Source organism: Penicillium subrubescens (genome assembly GCF_028828155.1).
Source record: "Penicillium subrubescens strain IBT 31985 chromosome Unknown utg000007l_segment0_segment0, whole genome shotgun sequence".
Lineage (NCBI taxonomy): Eukaryota > Fungi > Ascomycota > Eurotiomycetes > Eurotiales > Aspergillaceae > Penicillium > Penicillium subrubescens.
In genome coordinates, this window is record NW_026643157.1 from 1,901,973 (window position 1) to 1,920,229 (window position 18,257).

At 50.0% G+C, this 18,257-nt stretch overlaps 7 protein-coding genes across 7 annotated transcripts; 5 read left to right on the forward strand and 2 right to left on the reverse strand.

Moving 5' to 3' along the window:
- Window positions 1-1,356: 1,356 nt before the first annotated feature.
- Window positions 1,357-5,534, forward strand: N7473_010458 (ABC transporter ATP-binding protein; the record flags this gene model as incomplete). Its single annotated transcript, XM_057156397.1, has 2 exons — window positions 1,357-1,410; window positions 1,470-5,534. The coding sequence occupies 2 exons, from the start codon at window positions 1,357-1,359 to the stop codon at window positions 5,532-5,534; spliced, it is 4,119 nt and encodes a 1,372-aa protein (XP_057005052.1).
- Window positions 5,535-6,191: 657 nt separating this feature from the next.
- On the forward strand, window positions 6,192-8,243 carry N7473_010459 (putative flavin-binding monooxygenase; the record flags this gene model as incomplete). Its single annotated transcript, XM_057156398.1, has 5 exons — window positions 6,192-6,575; window positions 6,650-6,806; window positions 6,867-6,973; window positions 7,048-8,037; window positions 8,100-8,243. The coding sequence occupies 5 exons, from the start codon at window positions 6,192-6,194 to the stop codon at window positions 8,241-8,243; spliced, it is 1,782 nt and encodes a 593-aa protein (XP_057005053.1).
- Window positions 8,244-8,697: 454 nt separating this feature from the next.
- Window positions 8,698-9,815, forward strand: N7473_010460 (Aldo/keto reductase; the record flags this gene model as incomplete). Its single annotated transcript, XM_057156399.1, has 2 exons — window positions 8,698-8,875; window positions 8,956-9,815. 2 exons carry the CDS (start codon window positions 8,698-8,700, stop codon window positions 9,813-9,815), a joined length of 1,038 nt encoding a protein of 345 aa, XP_057005054.1.
- Window positions 9,816-9,935: 120 nt separating this feature from the next.
- N7473_010461 (fungal specific transcription factor domain-containing protein) lies at window positions 9,936-11,537 on the reverse strand (the record flags this gene model as incomplete). Its single annotated transcript, XM_057156400.1, has 1 exon — window positions 9,936-11,537. One exon carries the CDS (start codon window positions 11,535-11,537, stop codon window positions 9,936-9,938), a length of 1,602 nt encoding a protein of 533 aa, XP_057005055.1.
- A 1,005-nt stretch (window positions 11,538-12,542) lies between these two features.
- N7473_010462 (SDR family oxidoreductase) lies at window positions 12,543-13,445 on the reverse strand (the record flags this gene model as incomplete). Its single annotated transcript, XM_057156401.1, has 1 exon — window positions 12,543-13,445. One exon carries the CDS (start codon window positions 13,443-13,445, stop codon window positions 12,543-12,545), a length of 903 nt encoding a protein of 300 aa, XP_057005056.1.
- A 472-nt stretch (window positions 13,446-13,917) lies between these two features.
- Window positions 13,918-15,318, forward strand: N7473_010463 (Zn(II)2Cys6 transcription factor domain-containing protein; the record flags this gene model as incomplete). Its single annotated transcript, XM_057156402.1, has 3 exons — window positions 13,918-14,022; window positions 14,091-14,447; window positions 14,524-15,318. 3 exons carry the CDS (start codon window positions 13,918-13,920, stop codon window positions 15,316-15,318), a joined length of 1,257 nt encoding a protein of 418 aa, XP_057005057.1.
- Window positions 15,319-15,630: 312 nt separating this feature from the next.
- On the forward strand, window positions 15,631-18,107 carry N7473_010464 (Zn(II)2Cys6 transcription factor; the record flags this gene model as incomplete). The annotated part of the gene is made up of 7 exons (XM_057156403.1): window positions 15,631-15,851; window positions 15,921-16,191; window positions 16,250-16,344; window positions 16,413-16,993; window positions 17,043-17,162; window positions 17,226-17,507; window positions 17,566-18,107. The coding sequence occupies 7 exons, from the start codon at window positions 15,631-15,633 to the stop codon at window positions 18,105-18,107; spliced, it is 2,112 nt and encodes a 703-aa protein (XP_057005058.1).
- Between the last annotated feature and the right edge of the window lie 150 nt (window positions 18,108-18,257).

Sequence of the window (18,257 nt, forward strand, 5' to 3'; positions counted from 1 at the left end):
AAGAGAGGATCTGATAATGCAAAATCGAAACAATGAAAAAAAACCGGATGACAAGAAACCCGGATGCATCGCATATCGGAAACCTTCGTTGACTACAGCTGATTTTGCGCGACAGCATAACATCCTCGTACGTAGCATGACGGGGACTTGTTCGCAGGGAGGTGGGTGGACCCTTCCTTAGTGTGTGTGGAGGTTAAACATGCATATACAGTAACGGTACTGTATGAAACACTGAATGAAAGAAGAAACAATAAACGGCAAGAATACGAGGGAACTCAGAGTTTGTAAGTCCTTAAACCTTGTGTGAGATGACCTGAATATGGAGGGTTTGTTATCGATCAGATTAGATCATCAGATAAAATTTGCTCATCATTTTAGCTTTTTCCCCGTCCACATTTCAGGATGATTCAAACCAACAAATCTCTGTGAAGAATCCATCAACACCAGAATACTGTACAATACAAGCGGAATATGCGCTTGTTAATGTCGCAATAATCGTATCGGTTAGCGGAGACAAGGACCCGCCACCAGCCCGCACGGCGGGTTATCAGATGAAGGCGTAGAGGGGGCGTTTTCTCCATGCAGCCTGACGAGCCGATCAAAATTTCCCTATTGGATACACTTAGGCCTCTCTGAAACTCTGTCGACTCCCAAATTTATCCTGATTTACCGGATTGGCCTGCAAAAGAAAGGCAGGGAACGATGTGCAGGGTCTGCCACTACGCGATCGGGAATCGATCTTCAGCCAGTGGAGTCGCTCTCATTTTCGCCGTCTCCGCTTTTTTCAGTACCCATGGAAAATGGAAATGACTGGCTCGCTAAATAAGAGATTTATGCAAATCCTCCGTATGCCCCCATGGTGGATTCGTGGCGGTGTCCATTTTTCCTTCTTCACGGGTCTTGGGGTTTCGTTTTGGTTCGCGTTATTCGTTGTTGCGCTTGGGATCCCTGCTCCACGGGGGTTTGGCAGGGTCCGATATGGCGTCAACGCTGCTATGGTCCGCGAGCAGGGCCTTGGATCTGCTAAGGGCTAATGAGTCTTTTGTTGCCGGGGACGCCGAGGCGTGGGGACGAAATTTAGCGATTTCCACTGGCTCCTGGTGAGTGTTTCTTGCTTCTGAGTCTTTGCGAGTACATTATTACTGCTGTCGTTGAGCACACCATGAGAAGGTGTCTGCTCAGCGTCGAGAACAGGTGGAATACAAGGGCTTGAAAACTGGCTTGTTTACAGCTCTAGTTTCCCTTTCCTCTACCATTAAAGATCTCTGGGCCAAGCCCGAGATTACGGTCTTCCAAACAATCGGGCCAGAATAGTGCGCCGTGGTGTGTGCTTCCTGTTAGAGATCTTCTTCAGCCATGGCGGACAACAAAGAGCAAGATGCTTTGGAGACTGGCAGAAGAACACGGATGGTTAGACTTCAACTTGAACAAGATGCAACTTGAGATTGATACACTGACGTCAGGTATAGACTAGATGCCTGAAGAAATGCACCCTTTCCAAAGAAAGCCTCGGCAAGCCTTTCTCCTACATCCACCTCCTTTTCTCCCTCGACTATACCACAACGGACGTTTGCCTCATCATTTGCGGCGTATTCTTCTCTATCGCGGCAGGCCTTCCGTTCCCTCTTCTGGGTATCGTCTTCGGTGACTTGATCAACGATCTAAATACGGCAACTTGCTCTCCATCCACACAAACAAGTAGCGATGTCGCCGATAGCGTGCGTCAGAAGGTGCTTTATGTGATATACATCACTATCGCCAACTTCTGCTTCATTTACATCCATTGCGGCTGTTGGAGCTATATTAGCGAACGAATTGCACGACGGTACCGCCGACGATATTTCGAGAGTATCATAAAGCAGGAGACAGGCTACATCGAGAGTCTGCCAGCTGGAGATGTGGTATCGCGGTTGGTGAGCGACATTCAAATTGTGCAATCCGGGACCTCGGAAAAAGTAGGCCTTGTAATTTCCACTGTGTCCTACTTTGTCACTTCATACGTCGTGGCGTTTATCAAGGTGCCTGAAATTGCGGGAATGCTGGTGTCTGTTGTGCCTTGCTACTTTTTCATGTCCTTTGTCGGTGGGCATTACATAAAGAAATATGCGAGCCAGATTAATGAGCATGTCGGTGCGGCCACGTCGATTGCCTCGTCAAGTCTGTCACATCTGACACTGGTGCATGCGTTCAATTCACACAACAGACTGGAGAAGCTATATGCAGATTATCTGGCTGGCTCCCGGATGGCCGCTCTCAAGAAGGCAGGAGCCCATGCTGCGCAACTTGGGCTACTGTATTTCATTGCCTACGCTGCAAACGCCTTGGCTTTCTGGGAGGGTTCTCGGTTGATCGCCGATTCGGTGGATAAAAATGGCACGGGAACATCTGTCGGAGCCGTGTATACGGTCATTTTTGTCCTAATTGATGCTTCCTTCATTCTCAGCCAGGTCGCACCATTCGTGCATGTATTTGCAGCGGCGACTGGCGCATCCGAGAAGCTTCTCGCGGTCATCAATCGGGAATCCAAGATTGACGGAACAGCCGACTGCGGTGACGAATCTGCATCGTTTGAATCTGAAGACATCGTGTTCCACGATGTGCACTTCACTTATCCTTCTCGACCAGATTTGCCCGTCTTACAAGGGATCGACTTTGCGATCCCGCCTCGCAAACATACTGCAATTGTTGGACCATCGGGAGGAGGCAAGTCTACGATAGTCGCTCTTCTGGAACGCTTTTATGACCCTCAAGCCGGGCAAATCCAAATCGGTAAGCAAGACTTTAGGAACTTGAAAGTGAGGTATCTTCGAGGAAAAATTGGATTTGTCCAGCAAGAACCATCTCTGCTGGATCGATCGATCCTAGAAAACATTGCCTATGGACTGGTCACATCTGCAAGCGAGCAGCATCAGAGCCTGGCACCGTATATTCTAGATTCCACACTGGCCGCTCTGGTGGAATATCTTCGATTGGGAATATCCGAAAAGAATGCTCTCCAGGAATTCGACCCTCAGGTTGCCCAAATTGTCACATTGGTGCGACAAGCAGCGGCCAGCGCTAACGCTTTAACATTCATCGATGCGCTTCCTCAGGGGTTTGCGACGAGCGTGGGTTCCTCTGGGAACCAGTTGAGTGGTGGTCAGAAACAACGTATCGCATTAGCTCGGGCTCTTGTGCGTGAGCCTGCTGTTTTGATACTCGATGAGGCGACAGCTGCTCTGGATTCTACAAGCGAACAATTGATCCAAGATGCTCTCGCCAAGCTGGCTGGACGTGTGACCATGGTCTCTATTGCGCACCGCTTGGCGTCTGCTAAGGACGCTCACAAGATTGTGCTTATACAGAAAGGCCAGGTCGTCGAGGAGGGAGCCCACACCGAGCTTGTCGCTAAAGGTGGCCCATATGCTGAGATGGTGCGACTTCAGAATCTTGGAAAGCTGAGCCCAGCCTTGACGCCTGGCGAAGATAAGATTCGCGAAGCTCAAGAGGGTATGCTCGGCCATCAGACCATTACCACTGAAGTCAAGGAGTCCTTCCTTGATGTTACTGGCACCGACGTCACACATGTCTCAGACGATGCGCTTCCTCCATATGGGACCGAGCGGAATAGAAAGGGAGAAAGGAATAGGCGCCCTAATAAGGAGCTGAAAGCAAAGAAAATGCGCAAGCGCACCATGTGGTTTACAACGAAATTCACATTCTCTCTACTACGGCCTAATCTGGGTTATGTCATGCTTGGCTTTGCCATGTCCATTGTGATTGGAGGTAGCTATACAGCTGAAGCGGTCATTTTTGGCCACACGATCGGTAGCTTGAATCCATGTATTGGAGCAGACGGCATCAGACATGGCGGTCATCTGTACGGATTATTGTTCTTCGTCATGGCTCTTGTCGAGCTCTCAGCCAACGTGATCGGTGGCTGCGCATTCGGCTGGGCGGCTGACAAAATTCTCTACCGAATTCGCGTGCTGTCTTTGAGATCCCTCATGGGGCAGACTATTCAATGGCATGGCATGGAGAATAGAACCCCTGGAACGCTTCTCACTTATATCACCGGTGATGCAACTGCTCTTAGCAGCATCACAGGGACAACCATTGGGTTGCTGTTAGCCACAGCGGTCAACCTGGTGGCTGGATTGGTGGTATCCTTTGCGGTCGCCTGGAAGATAGCTATCGTGCTACTACCGACAATTCCTGTCTTGCTAGTCTCAGGAATGATGAAACTTAGGACACAGGCGCAATTTGCGGAACGCCATCAAAAAGCCTTTGCCCAGGCGACTGCCATTACCGTGGAAGCTGTTGACAACATCCGGGCCGTCTCCGCATTCTCATTGGAGAAACAATCGTGCGCGGTCTATGAAAGAGCACTAGCAGAGCCCTACCGGGAGACCCTTTGGTCCATTGCATTCGGCAATTTCTTTCTCGCCCTGGCTTTCAGCATAAGCAATCTGGTATATGCCCTGGCGTATTGGTGGGGAACCCAGCAGATTGTGAATGGCCTTTATACTCAGACTCAATTCTTCATCGTGCTCCCTGCTCTCTTGTTCAGTACGCAGTCCTGTGGCCAGATGTTCGCTCTTGCGCCCGATATCTCCAAAGCCGGCTTGGCTGCGTCGAACATTGCAGAGCTACTCACCACTCACTCAGCCGATGAAGAGCTGAACCCAGTTGCCTTGGCCAAGCGCAAAGCCTATGATACTTATCTTATCGACGAGGTGAATCCCGATCCCGAAGCAGCCTATTCAGGGCATACATGCGTGAATTCTGCGGTGCCTCCGGTGAAGAGTGGGATTGGAGCGGAGCTTCAGAATGTCCACTTCGAGTATCCATCACGTCCAGGACAACCGGTGCTGTGTGGACTCAGCCTGAGCATTCAGCCAGGCAAGTTCTGTGCGCTGGTAGGGCCTAGTGGTTCGGGAAAATCCACCACTTTTGCCATGCTGGAACGATTCTACCGACCCGAATCTGGTGCAGTGGTAATTGATGGCGTCGATGTTACTCGGCAAATTGGCACACAGTTCCGGGATGACATCGCCCTCGTACCTCAAGAGAATGTCCTTTTCGAAGGGACAGTCGCTTTCAACATTGGATTAGGTGCACGCCCGGGTCACGAGCCAACCCAAGAAGAGATCGAAGAGGCCTGCCGCATGGCCAACATCCACGAGGTGATCGAGGCCTTGCCAGACGGCTATCAGACCCAATGCAGCCACGATGGCAAGCAGTTCTCTGGTGGCCAGCGACAGCGCCTGTCAATCGCACGAGCTTTAGTCCGCCGTCCCCGGATGCTGCTTCTCGACGAGTCGACCAGCGCCTTGGATGTTGAGTCTGAAAAGCGGATCCAAGAAGCCCTCGCTACACTTGCCGGCCGAACGACCATAGTCGCGATTGCACATCGGCTCAATACCATTCATCGGGCGGATTGTATTTACCTGATCGAGGATGGGCGCTGCGTCGAGCAGGGTACTCATGAAGAACTCATCGAGCGCAGCGAGACATATCGGACGAGCGTCATCCACCAATCTCTCGAGACGTAGAGGATGACTTGGCGTCAATTTTCATCGGACACATGACTGCATGATATACGAAATCAATGAAAGAGCCGAATTAGAACTGCCATGTGACCTTGCGTCGCGTAGAATTGTACCCTCCAGTGTTCCGGGACCATGATATAATTTCCTAGTAGGGCACCTGCAAGCACCTTCGGGTTCCTCAAAGGAGTAAAAGTGCCTGGAACTACCAATCGGGGAAGTCAGATGGAGCAGTACATCCGTAACGCGATTGGTGCAAGCCAAAACGGCGAGGGTCGCGAACTCCAAGAAAGAACCAACAACCGAGCAGCCGCGAGATTTTCCTGATCAGGCGATGGCTTTCGGCAGACTTTCCCCACGCTTTTCTCGGAGTTCAAGCCGAGCTTCTTCCCCACGGCATGAAATCACCCGAATTAACCGCTGGAAAGTAGGTTGATGGTGAGATCCTGCAGTCTTCTGGGGTCTACTGACTCTGCAGCTTCCCCACGTTGCCCCTCCTGCGCCAAAGTCGGCCGAATGTTCCTTCAATGTGACCAGCCCCATGGGGGAGAAAGGGTATTTATAGACGGTCTTGCTCCCCGCCAATTTGGCGATTGAAGTAACCGAGATACTCGATATATTTTGCAACTTTGTCTTGCAGAATTGACACAACTCTCATCCAGAATGGCAACAACCTTGACGGGTGGAAACCCGCATATCATCGAGCTCCCCAAAACACCCAACAGCGCAGAGCCAGATGCCGGAGCGGTGGTCCAACAGTGGTTCACGGCTTTAGAGATGGCATTGTCAAGGTCAGCAAGCCTCGACATTGCCTCATTATTCCACGAGGACTCATGGTGGCGAGATATGCTGGCTCTGGATTGGGATATGCGCACCTTGCACAGTGCGGCTGAGATCTCCGAGTTCCTCAGCGCCCATCAAAGCAAGGCCCGGCTTTCAGCTTTTCGAATCCAAGAACAAGGCAAATTTCAGCCACGCTGGGAAAATGTGGTCGACGGGTTGAGCTGGATTTCCAGCATGTTCTTTTTGAGACTGCTTTTGGTCAAGGTACCGGAATGGTGAGGCTTACCCAGGGAGACGATGGGTGCTGGAGGGCGTATGCGATGTATACATCTTTGCAGGGACTAAAGGGAGCCGAGGAGCCTTTGGGAAAGAAAAGACCCGAAGGGACTACGGAGAGTATGCCCGGTGGACTTGCGGGTGGGACGTGGATTGAGAGGAGGGCGAGGCAGAAGGAGTTCTTGGATGCAGAACCGACGGTGTTGGTCGTTGGTGCTGGTCAGTTCATACTTGCAGAGGGGAGACGCATTCAAAAGCGATACTAATAAAACCCCACAGGTCAAGCTGGTTTGAACATGGGCGCGCGTCTACAGAACCTGGGGCTTTCTTGCTTGATTGTTGACAAGCATGAGCGAATTGGTGATAATTGGCGCAAGCGGTATCGTGTGAGTAAAAAATATCGTTCCAATATTTTTGAGTCCACTATTCATAATTTGAGGTTGATCGGTATATCCCCCAGACACTCGTCACCCATGACCCTGCCGAATTCACCCATATGGCCTATCTCCCTTTCCCGCAGAATTGGCCTCAGTTCACACCAAAGGACAAGCTAGGTGACTGGTTTGAAGCCTACGCCAATATCATGGAACTCAATGTCTGGATGAAGACCACTGTCATTTCAGCCAACTACAATGATGCTACCGCCCAATGGACAGTAAATGTGACTCGTGGTGATGGATCCCAGCGGACACTTCAGCCCCGTCATGTTATTTGGTGCACCGGACACTCCGGCGAGGCACGAATTCCAAGTTTCCCGGGCCAAGATTCATTCCAAGGCACCCTGTATCACGGAAGCCAACACACCGACGCGTCCGAATACGACGTCCGAGGCAAAAAGGTAGTTGTCGTCGGCACCGGTAACAGTGGTCATGATATTGCCCAGAACTACTACGAGAACGGTGCGGACGTAACCATGCTCCAACGAAGCGGAACATACGTGATCACCGCCGACAAAGGTGTCTTCATGATGCACAAGGGTCTTCACGAGGACGGTGGCCCGCCCACAGAAGAGGCTGACATTGTCTCTGAGAGCTTGCCCTTCCCGGTTCAATTCGCATTAAGTGTGCACATGACTCGTCGCATTGCAGATGCCGAGAAAGAAACATTGGATGGTCTGCGTCGTGCGGGCTTCCAATTAGATTTCGGACCTGACGGCGCTGGTATTGCCCGGGCGTACTACACGCGCGGTGGCGGTTATTATATCGATGTTGGCTGCAGCTCGCTGATTATCGATGGTAAGATCAAGGTGAAGCACAGTCCCCAGGGAATCACTGGCTTTGGCGCCCGTGAAGTGAAGCTCGCTGAAGGCATCGACTTGCCTGCTGACGTTGTCGTACTCGCGACTGGTTATGACAACATGCGGACGACGGTGCGGAAGGTACTGGGTGATAGAATTGCAGACCGGTGCTTGGATGTTTGGGACTTGGACAACGAGGGAGAACTCCGAGGAGTAAGTTTATATGGAGATTTTACGCCCGACGTGGTAACATAGAATGCTAACGCTGGTTCTAGATGTGGCGACCAAGCGGTCATCCAGGATTCTGGTACTTTGGCGGCAACCTTGCATTGTGTCGAATCTATTCCAAGTTCCTGGCGTTGCAAATCAAGGCTATAGAGATGGGTATTAAGACGCAGCCCCGGGAGAATAAGATCTAACAAGTTGTCGATACTGTAACTTGGAGGCCTGGCTAAATAGAATGTTACTGATAGTCAATGACAACCATTTCGGTGCTTTGCGCATAACAAAGATTACGCACCTGATCTAATCAAGTTCAGACACTCTGTGGACAGCCGTAATATACCTTCTAATTTCGCATCTGCTGCTATTGAAAGAATACCCATTGGAAGAGAGAGCCTGGATTTCCAGCCTTAACATTCAGGTGTCAACCCACGGAGATAACGGCGATTGGCGGCGGAACGATATGATTGGCCCAAATGGACTATGCTTTAATCCAGTGCCTCAGAACGAGATTCGTCCACCGCAAAGTCCGAAGTCACGAAAGTATAAGACTGAAAGGATGCGTACTCAAAATGGTACCAAAAGATAGCCTAGAGCAATTGGTTCACCAGAACACTTCCGATCTTCACAACAAACACTCTCAAGCAAAACATGGCCGCGTTCAAAGCTCTGCCCACTCGTCCACTTGGCCGAAACGGGCCTCTTGTTCCGCGACTCGGACTTGGTCTCATGGGGGCTAGTGGAATGTATGGTTCATATCTCTCTGACGAAGAAAGATTTGTGTTCCTCGATGAGGCGTACAGAAGAGGAGAACGGTTTTGGGATACAGGTAAGTAACGCATGGGCAATGGCATCTTCACCTTGAAGAGCAAGTCACCAAACGAAGTCACAACGCTGATATTCCCGAAGCGGACAAATACGGTGACTCCGAAGATTTACTCGGAAAGTGGTTCGCTGCGAACCCTGATAAGCGGAAGGACATCTTCCTTGCGACCAAGTTCGGCATCAAGCCCATCAAAACCCCTCCAGGAAACACGATGGACTCGTCACCGGAGTATTGCCGCGAGTGTATGGACAGATCCCTCAGTCGTCTCGGACTGCCATTTGTGGACCTGTACTATGTCCACCGTCTGGATAAGATCACACCCATTGAGAAGACCATGCAGACCATGGTGGAACTCAAGAACGCCGGAAAGATCAAGTACATCGGACTGAGCGAGTGCAGTGCTGAGTCCCTGCGTCGCGCTCATGCGGTGCATCCAGTCACATGCGTGCAGGTAGAGTATAGCTTACTCTGTACTGAGATTGAGTCGCCGAAGAGACGCCTACTTGAAGTGGCACGCGAGCTTGGCGTGGCAATTGTCTGTTACAGCCCTATGGCGAACGGATTTTTGACGGGTACAATTCGTTCACGCGCCGATGTGACCAAGCCGGGCGATCTGCGTGGTAACGTCTTGCCGTGGCTGAAGGAGGGCAATTTCGAGAACAATATTGTGGTTCTCGATCAAATCGCGGAGATTGCAAAGAAGAATGGTGTCACCCTCCCGCAGTTGTCTCTTGCTTGGTTGCTCGCTCAGGGTGACGATGTGTTCCCCATTCCGGGATCTTCAAGCATCCAACGTCTGGACCAGAACCTTCAGAGTCTTGAGGTGACACTGTCGGAGGAAGACGAGCTACAGATGCGGCGGTTGGCAAAAGGAATCGTCGGGGGCCGGTTTCAGGAAATGACCGGCTATGCATTCGGGGATACTCCTGCGTTGGAGCCTTGAGGGCGATCAAGTGGCTTTTCTGTTTTGATTCAATTGGACACTCATAGAGAGGGCTATGTGAGTTAGAATAGATATTTCCCGTCTCTCCAAAATCGTTGTTTGTATGGGACTTTCTATGTCTTAACCCAAGTAGGTTTGTAGGGATGGTGGCCCCTCTACCGCCAGGAGATTTCCGTCTGCAATAGCGAGTGTCCTCTGGTTCTCAATAAAGTCGGTATCAATGATTTCTGAGCCGAATACATCGGAGCTCCAGACACCTTCAGTGGGAGAACCTTGGCGTATCTGGTGTGAGATATAGATGTTTCCACAGTAAGGAACCGAAATTTGGAAGCCATGCAGTGTGCCCTCGACATCTCTGTTAATGCTCATGCTTATTTTCCCCTCAATCGAGACGTGGTAAGGCAGTCCATCCGCTGCATGGGCCTCGGTTTCCAAAAGGTTGCTGAGAGAGTGCGACCGTGCTGCAGCAAGAGGATTATCATTCAAAACGGAGATCTCCTTCATGAACGCGATGACCCGTTCAATGATTCCTAGATCATGGCATCTTTGGTGCTCCAGGACATTCATGCTGCTTAGACGATGGCCGCCCAAGTGGGCAAATAGGAGAGTTATAGAGGCCATGAAGCACTTGTCGTCTATAACACGGGAAGATGGAGATCGATGGTACCCACGAAATTCAAGATAACGTGTGATCATCTCACGGCTTGCTGAGGCAGCAGCGAGTGTGCTATAGGTACTTTCAGCCGAGAGTTGAAGGTCATCGGCATTGAAAACAGAACAAAGCTGTTGGATCACATATGGTTGGTGTAGGAGGACTAGAAGGTAGTGTTGGTGCATTTGAATAAGCAGCCTTCCCGTCCTTTCTAGTACCTCGTTTTCCATGGTTGCATTGTTCAAAGACGGAGTCAGCCACCAGCTTGATGGGAGAAGTCTCGTGGCTCTTTTCAACTCTTGGTCGATGTCTCTTGACTCGGTAAATTCATTGCAAGACGACCACGCAATTTCATACGGCATGCCAAAGTTTTGTACACGCACGTTTCTGGCAATAATTCGCCCTGCAGCCAAGACGTGAACTCGTTCCAAGTGTTGGGCTGGGGTGATGGTGTCTCGGCAGCTTGTCATTTCCAAGTAATTCTCGGTAATTGCAAAAGGGAGCCCTAGCATGAGAGAAAGAAAGCGATCACTATAGACCAGCTGAAACCACACAGCATCTGCATGGCCACCCATTGTCAGTGCCAGTAGTGGAATTCCCATGGCGGAGGCAATATTGGAGGCCCGCCGATGGATCGACCACGCTTTTCGAAGATCCCCGATTGTAATGTAGTAACGTCCTTGGAGTATCAAAGTTTGTAACCCGTCGAGAGAGCTTATCAATGCGTCATGAGACAAGACATAACCACAAGCTACATCAAAGTAGCGAGTTGCGGCACTGGTGACAGACTCATTCAATTGTATTTGAAGGTTTTCGGATGCTTTTGAGTCAGAATGCCGAAGACAAAGGGCAAGTTGGATGAGCCTTCGAGCGAAGAGCACTGGATGCGCAGATTGTGGAAGGCCCGGATCGCCGTTCAGCCCTTCTGGGTCGATATTTGCTGAATTGGGCTTTTGGTTGATCTGAAGAGGCGATTTAAACAGTTTGCTGTTGCGCAAAATCACCGCAGCAATTGTGGGGTTGGGGAGGAGCGAGTACAGAAAGCTCGTCAATGACGGGCCCCTAGACATTCTTTCATGATTGATAGAATTCAACGTTGGATTTTCGTAGTGCTTAAGACTTGATATCGTTGATGAAGGTCCCACTTTTATCTGACCAGTCTTTCCGTTTCTCTGCTGGACCAGTCGATTGATCATTGCCTCAACTCGGTCAAGACGCTTTCCGGCGTTACGACAAGGGTTGTTTGAGGTATCTGGAAACTCTTGACTAGTGCATGGCAATCCATGTTGCTGACAATAAGCGCATGAGGTAGATCCCAGCACTAAGTCACAGCGCTTCTTGCGGTATTTGCACTCCCAACAACTGAATGTGCCTTTGCGAATCTTCCGCCGTTTGAGAACGAGATCCGAATCTGATGGAGCATTCCCAGCGATTCGGGGAGTATTCTTCGAATTCATGGAGTCTCCTACAACAGAGCTGGCATATCTGTGTCCCGAGACAATGCAATATTAATCTTCCAGGATTCTGTACCCGTAAACCAGAAATAAGTCGGCCTGTGAGGAATTGAGCTTCTTGCTTTGAGAGCCTCGCGAGCTCAGTTCCTCCGTTCCACCTGCAGCGTACAGCTGAGCACATGTAGCGTTGTTTGTATCCCACCTGGACCCTCTACATTGTGTGCATTAATAGAGTCTGTTTTATTCTATTCTTGTTTGTACTTATCTAGTTAGTTCTACTCGTGATTCTACATCCGGCAAATTTCACAAGAATCCTGCATGTAGCTGGAGTTTACTATATCCTCAAGAAGCCTTTAACCGCTCGGGTGCCCAGAGATGTGGCAACTAAAACCTGGCAACCTTTACTGATCTCTAATAGATCCAGGAAACATGATATTCGGGAGATGGACAATTCTTGGTTTGGTTACAAAGGAAGTCAATTTGACTTCGGTGTAAATATCAAGAGAATGTAATTATTCGCCAACGAAATACAATCAGAAATTGTGAGCACCTTATAAGGAACACTCAGTCATGGAAAGTACCCTTCTTACGAAGCAGTAAGGGCATTCTAGTCTCATTCAATCAATCTTGAGTGTACACCCCATCGTTGATATCAGTGAGCAAAGTCGGCCCAGTAGGAGTCCATCCGAGCTCCTCCTGTGTCTTCTTACTAGATGCTGGGTTGTCAGCACCAATGACATGTCCCATAAAGCCACCATCAAAATGCGCGGCAGCTTGCTCGAATGTAATGGACGAAGTCGGAATCCCGGCCGATTTGCCAATGGCCTCCGCAATGTCCTTCCATCTGAGACCCTCCTCAGCCACACCGTGATATCTAGCGCCCGCAACGCCCTTTTCGAGAGCAAGACGGAAGAGGCGTGCAGCATCGAAGCGGTGAACGGCAGGCCATCGGTTGAGACCCTCGCCAAGATAGATAGATTCACCCTTGGCACGTGCCACTTGGGTGATCCGATAAATGAATCCATGATCATTGTCCCCATGGACTGTGGGTGAAAGACGAACGGCACTGGCTCGCACGCCTCGGGACGCAAGCGTGTCCACCGATTGTTCAGTTGAGGCTCGAACATTCACAGGAGAGTCCAAGTCGGGGCCTGTTTCCTCTGTAACAAGCTTGCCCTTGGGCAGCATCATAGTGCCGGATGCGAGTACCATGGGGCGATTGGTTCCTGTCAGAATGTCGCCCATGGCCATGATAGCGGCGTACTCGATCTTGGCGTTCTCTGCAAATTTGGTGAAGTCGTGGTTGAAGGCGAGATTGATAATACCGTCTGACTCGGAGGCGCCCTTCTTGATAGCTTCAAGATCTTCAAGAGAGCCTTTGATCACATCGACGCCCTTGGACTTCAGCGCAGCTGCCGATGCGTCTGAGCGAGCAAGGCCGACAACACTGTGACCGGCATCGAGAAGCTCCTGGACCACGGCTTGGCCAATGAAGCCAGTTGCACCAGTGACAAAGACATGCATTTTGAAAGTTAATGTGGATTTGATTTGGCCTGTTTGTGATTATCAGTTGAGTTGTTGTGGTTGAGGATTATTCAAAAACCCTGGAATCGAGTCAATATATAGTTATTCGGGTGGGATTATCGATGCGAAATCCCGACGGACATTAAAGAAGTGAACTCCATGATTCTAGCCGATTCAAATCCGTGGAACGTTAGTTCGACCGACTATACGATCAGAGGCAGTAGTCATGTAGGATCTTCACAGGGATCTCGCAAAGAACAAGCAAGAACTGCACGCTTCAAGTCCGATCCAAGGCCCCCTACCGCCGCAAATACGAGAGGTGGTTAGCGCGAGTCTGAAGGCAGCCAATGAGCTTGTCTCGGGCCATCCTCCGGAGTTAAGCAGTGGGTCGGGCCCCCAATCCCGCCGTGATATCTTCTCTTTATCTCTCCTTTCTTGTTCACTGAACACTGTCCAAAGTAATGAGGTAAAGATGGTTTCGAAGAGGTTAAGACCCGGTGAAGACGGTGCTCGGAGGCGCCGACCACACACTAAATCGCGTCGAGGTTGTCGGAACTGCAAGCTCCGTCATGTTAGAGTGAGCCAGCCTTGTCGATTAATACTGCTTCGCGACTCCCTGGATGATCTTGCTAACGCTCTCTGAAGTGCGATGAAAGCCAGCCTCAATGCCAAAAATGCCTGGAATTCGGGGTTGTTTGCAATTACAATACATCTCATGGCCAAGATCTACAGCCAAAATATCCGCAGCCAAAATCACTAGATAAGCCTGACAAGGCTCATCCGGAAGGCTTCTTCGGCGAAGTTATTTTCAATGTCAAGCCTCGACCTTCACCCGTCTTTCTGCGTCCGGCGACGATCATTGGATCTGGCCAAGGCTCGTTTCAACTGGATGCAGAAAGTATCGGCCGCCTAGACCGGTTCTATCGTCGCACTGTCTACACATTTGCAGGCAATCGCAACTATGAGGTTTATCAGAATCGTGTGACTAGCATTGCCATCGAGGTAGGTTTTTGATATGGAGTCCTGCCGCAATCCATGAATCTTTTTGAGATGTTAGTACCGATACTGATCTAAACAGAATCCGTTCTTGATGCATGTCATCCTGACCTTAACAGCGACACACGATCGCTTTCTATCAATGTCAAAAGATAACGCGAAGCGTTCTATTGCCGAGGCATACCACTGGTCAAAAGGAGCTGGACTGCTCAGCCAGAAGCTTTCGGCTCCAATTCGGCCTCAAGATCGTGATGCTCTTTGGGCTGCCGCCGCCATCCTTGGACTCTTGAGTATTGCCAATATCGAAGCATCGACGCCATGGGAAGCATGGCCTCTTAAACCTGCTGAATCGTCCGATTTAGGTTGGCTGAACATGTCTCACGGTAAAAAAGCCATCTGGAAAGCAACGGACCCAATGCGACCGGATAGCATCTTCCATGCGATGAAGGATGACTATCTTACGCTTATGACCAAACCAGCACTGTGCGAAATACACGATATGCCCAAGGAGCTCGTGGATCTTTGCCAGCTGAACAGAATGGCGGACCCCACTCAGAGTCCATACTTCCCTGCCGTATCTCTTTTGACTCGGCTGTGGCATTTGAAATGCACACAGCCAACGATGACAAGGTATATGCAATTCATGTGCTTCATGGGCCCCGCATTCAAGGCCTTGCTACATGGGAAGGACCCTCGAGCCCTTCTTATTCTCGCTTATTGGTACGGCCCGATGTGCGAGTCTCTTTGGTGGATGGCGAAGCGGGCCAGATTAGAATGCCAAGCCATCTGCTTATATCTGGAGCTTCATCATCCCGATGAAAAGGATATTCAGGTCCTGCTGGCACGGCCGAAGGAGCAGTGTGGATTGCTTACTTAATTTCATAATTTAACGAAGAATATGAAGTCAATTAAGCAGTGAGATTCAACTTGCATGGTAATCTCGCATGAGCAAACGAAGGATTGTCGAAGTTACCCTCTTAGAGAAATAGATACCTCACACGTGACCGGAGAAGGATTACCCATCTGGTCGGCACGTCCAGTCTCAGCGAAATGACCAAATCACGAACAGCTTCGCACCGCAAGACTCATTCAACCGGTCAAGCAAGAGGGGGATAGAGAATGTCCACGGTGACTGACATCGCTCAGAAACCGAAGCAATAAGTCGCTAGGAGCACCAAACGCAGCAATCATGAGCGAGCGCGGTTCGGAGATTGTGTTTCGGGCGGAGAACATTCCGATCCGCTTCTTCAAAGCATGCCGGTGGTGTCGTAGGCAGAAGATGCGCTGTGATGCGCGTACACAAGTACCCTGCTTTCGCTGTCGCTCGACTGGTCGTGACTGTATCCTCGACCCTATTGAAGATGCCAGACGTCGCAGTGACCGTCGAAGGAAGACTACAACGCCCGCGCGGTAAATTCCATCAACTACGACCAGATCGTTTCATGCAGAAAGCAGCTAGCTAATTATGTCTTGGTGTAGCGGCCCCGCAGTGACTTCGCCACTTGATCAGAGAAGCGGGCTTCATACTCCTATATCAAGGGAGCAAGAGTATTCCCCAATTGCGGGAGGCGATGCTAGCTTTGATGCCTCGATTGATTCACTGCCCAACTCATCGGCATTTGGTGACTTGCGTCGGTCTCAAACTGTTGATCAGCATGGACCGGAATCGCAGCAGCTAAGTCCTAATGACATGATTGCTCCAGCGTCAGCGGTTCATTCCATGTCTGTGAACCTCCTCGACAATAACCATGTGGGTCTAAACAAACCACCGAGTGATACAAGAGAATTTCCACTGACCTATGTGAAAGATTTTTTTAGACAATTCATCTAAAGGTGATGGAAGAGGCGATATTATTGCTCGTGGTATTGTCAGTGAAGAAAATGCTAGAGTGATGTACGAAAGGTAAGAGAGTCGTCAACCTTCAACTGGTTTGGAGAGCCACAAAACGCACATCCTAACACATCGGGCAGATTTGTTGGCGGAAGCAAGAATTTCTTGCCGCTATTTGACCCAATACGTGACACGTTCGACTCTATTCGATCACGTTCCCTGTTTTGTTTCACAGTGATAATCTATCTTGCGAGTCGAGCCGTGATGGATTTGCGTGGCGACACACATATGCAGCGTGTATTGCAGGACGAATCGCAGAGACTCGCCGAAGACAGCTTTTTTGAACGGCCTACCAAACTTGAGACTGTGCAGGCGATGATCCTTCTAGCCGCCTACTCGGAGAAAACATGGTTCTCCACCGCGCTCATTTTGCGCACTGCTTTGGACTCGGGCTTGGAGAAATCGCTCGATACGTTGTTATCTCAAGAGACTCTTCCTCGCAGTTCACTCTCTGCCTCAATGGCAGAACGTCAGTTGGTGTGGGAGGTACGGACGTGGCTCATTAGTTTCACGCTAGAACTGGATGTTGCGTCTGGGACAGGCCGAAAATCTCGCATTGGCGAGGTTGATGTCATGAAACTTCGAAGATTTCTAGACTACCCTCTCTCATTACCTTGTGATATGCGCACAGTATGCATTATTGAGCTTCATCAGCTTCGAGGTTTGTATGACCTATTCCAGTTTTGCTACAATGGCTGATCTCGTACAAGGGCATTCGCGCATTGTAATTGACAATTCAGGCTCGATCCGAGAAATAGTATCAACAGAACTACCAACAATCATGACGAAGCTACAGAACTGGTGGACTACATGGGATGAAATCCACAACAGTGAGTCTTGACATTTTCCATGCTGAAAGTCTGGAGGAAAACTTTGAGTAACACCGGATGTAGACAACGGCTTTCATGCTGGCGCTTTTCAGCGAAGCAGCCTGAAGCTCATGCTGCTCTATGCGAGGATATTTGTCCTCTGTGCCTCTTTGGCTCGCATTCAAAAATTACAGCCGGGGTCCTCCAACTTTGAGTCTGAGGGAATCGACCAAAATGTCATGAGCCTATGGCAATCCCTGGTTGCAACGATCATGGACCAGCTAGCGTTCTTGATTGGCGAACCGGCCTATCGATGTCAATTTCCATGGGCACCAACATACCCTGCATTGACAGTTGCCTTTGTCAGTAAGTTGCCGCCCTAAATTGCTGTAAATGTCTCAATGCGGCTGTTGACTTGTACTAGCTACCTTTGCACTTCGAATCGCTCGCTGGCGTCCTAATCTCATAGATCAAGATCTTCTTCTCGAGAGAGCTGAAAAGATTTGCGATTTCCTGAAACAGCCACCATACCCCGATATCCACCGCACAGTTTCTATCTTCGTCAATTATGCTCGCGCTCTCATTGCTAGTCAGCGCCCCCTCGGCAATGATCGACAGAGCAATGGCAGTACAGAACCAACTCACATGTCCGAGCAAGGCGATGGGCACGTGCCTCCATACAGGGGTCCGGACAGTCCCATGCAGAATGCCCCTCCTTTGGCACCACTTGAGGATACTCGATACAGAGGCGGCACGACCATCCCGAGTGACAAAGACTCAAATATGGTTCCAATGCCAGGTGGCGATGTAGCTGCAACAACCAGACCGCCTCTCCCAAGGCTGCCTGACACTATGGATGCCCCTACTTGGACGATTTCCAATTCCATTGCAGACTCATTCGGGCTCTTCGAGGAGGGTCAGAATGATATCTTTGACTTTTTGCCTATGATGCCTTCTTTGCCTTGATAGAATACCCTTACAGCATAATAGCATTCAAGATTCTCAAATTTCTAGCGGATTGTTCAAGTAGTAGTACGTTTTGTATCATGTTATCCTGCAGAAGTTGGTCCAAGATTGATAGTCTCGGCGGACCAGATCGCAAAATGGAGGGGTAAT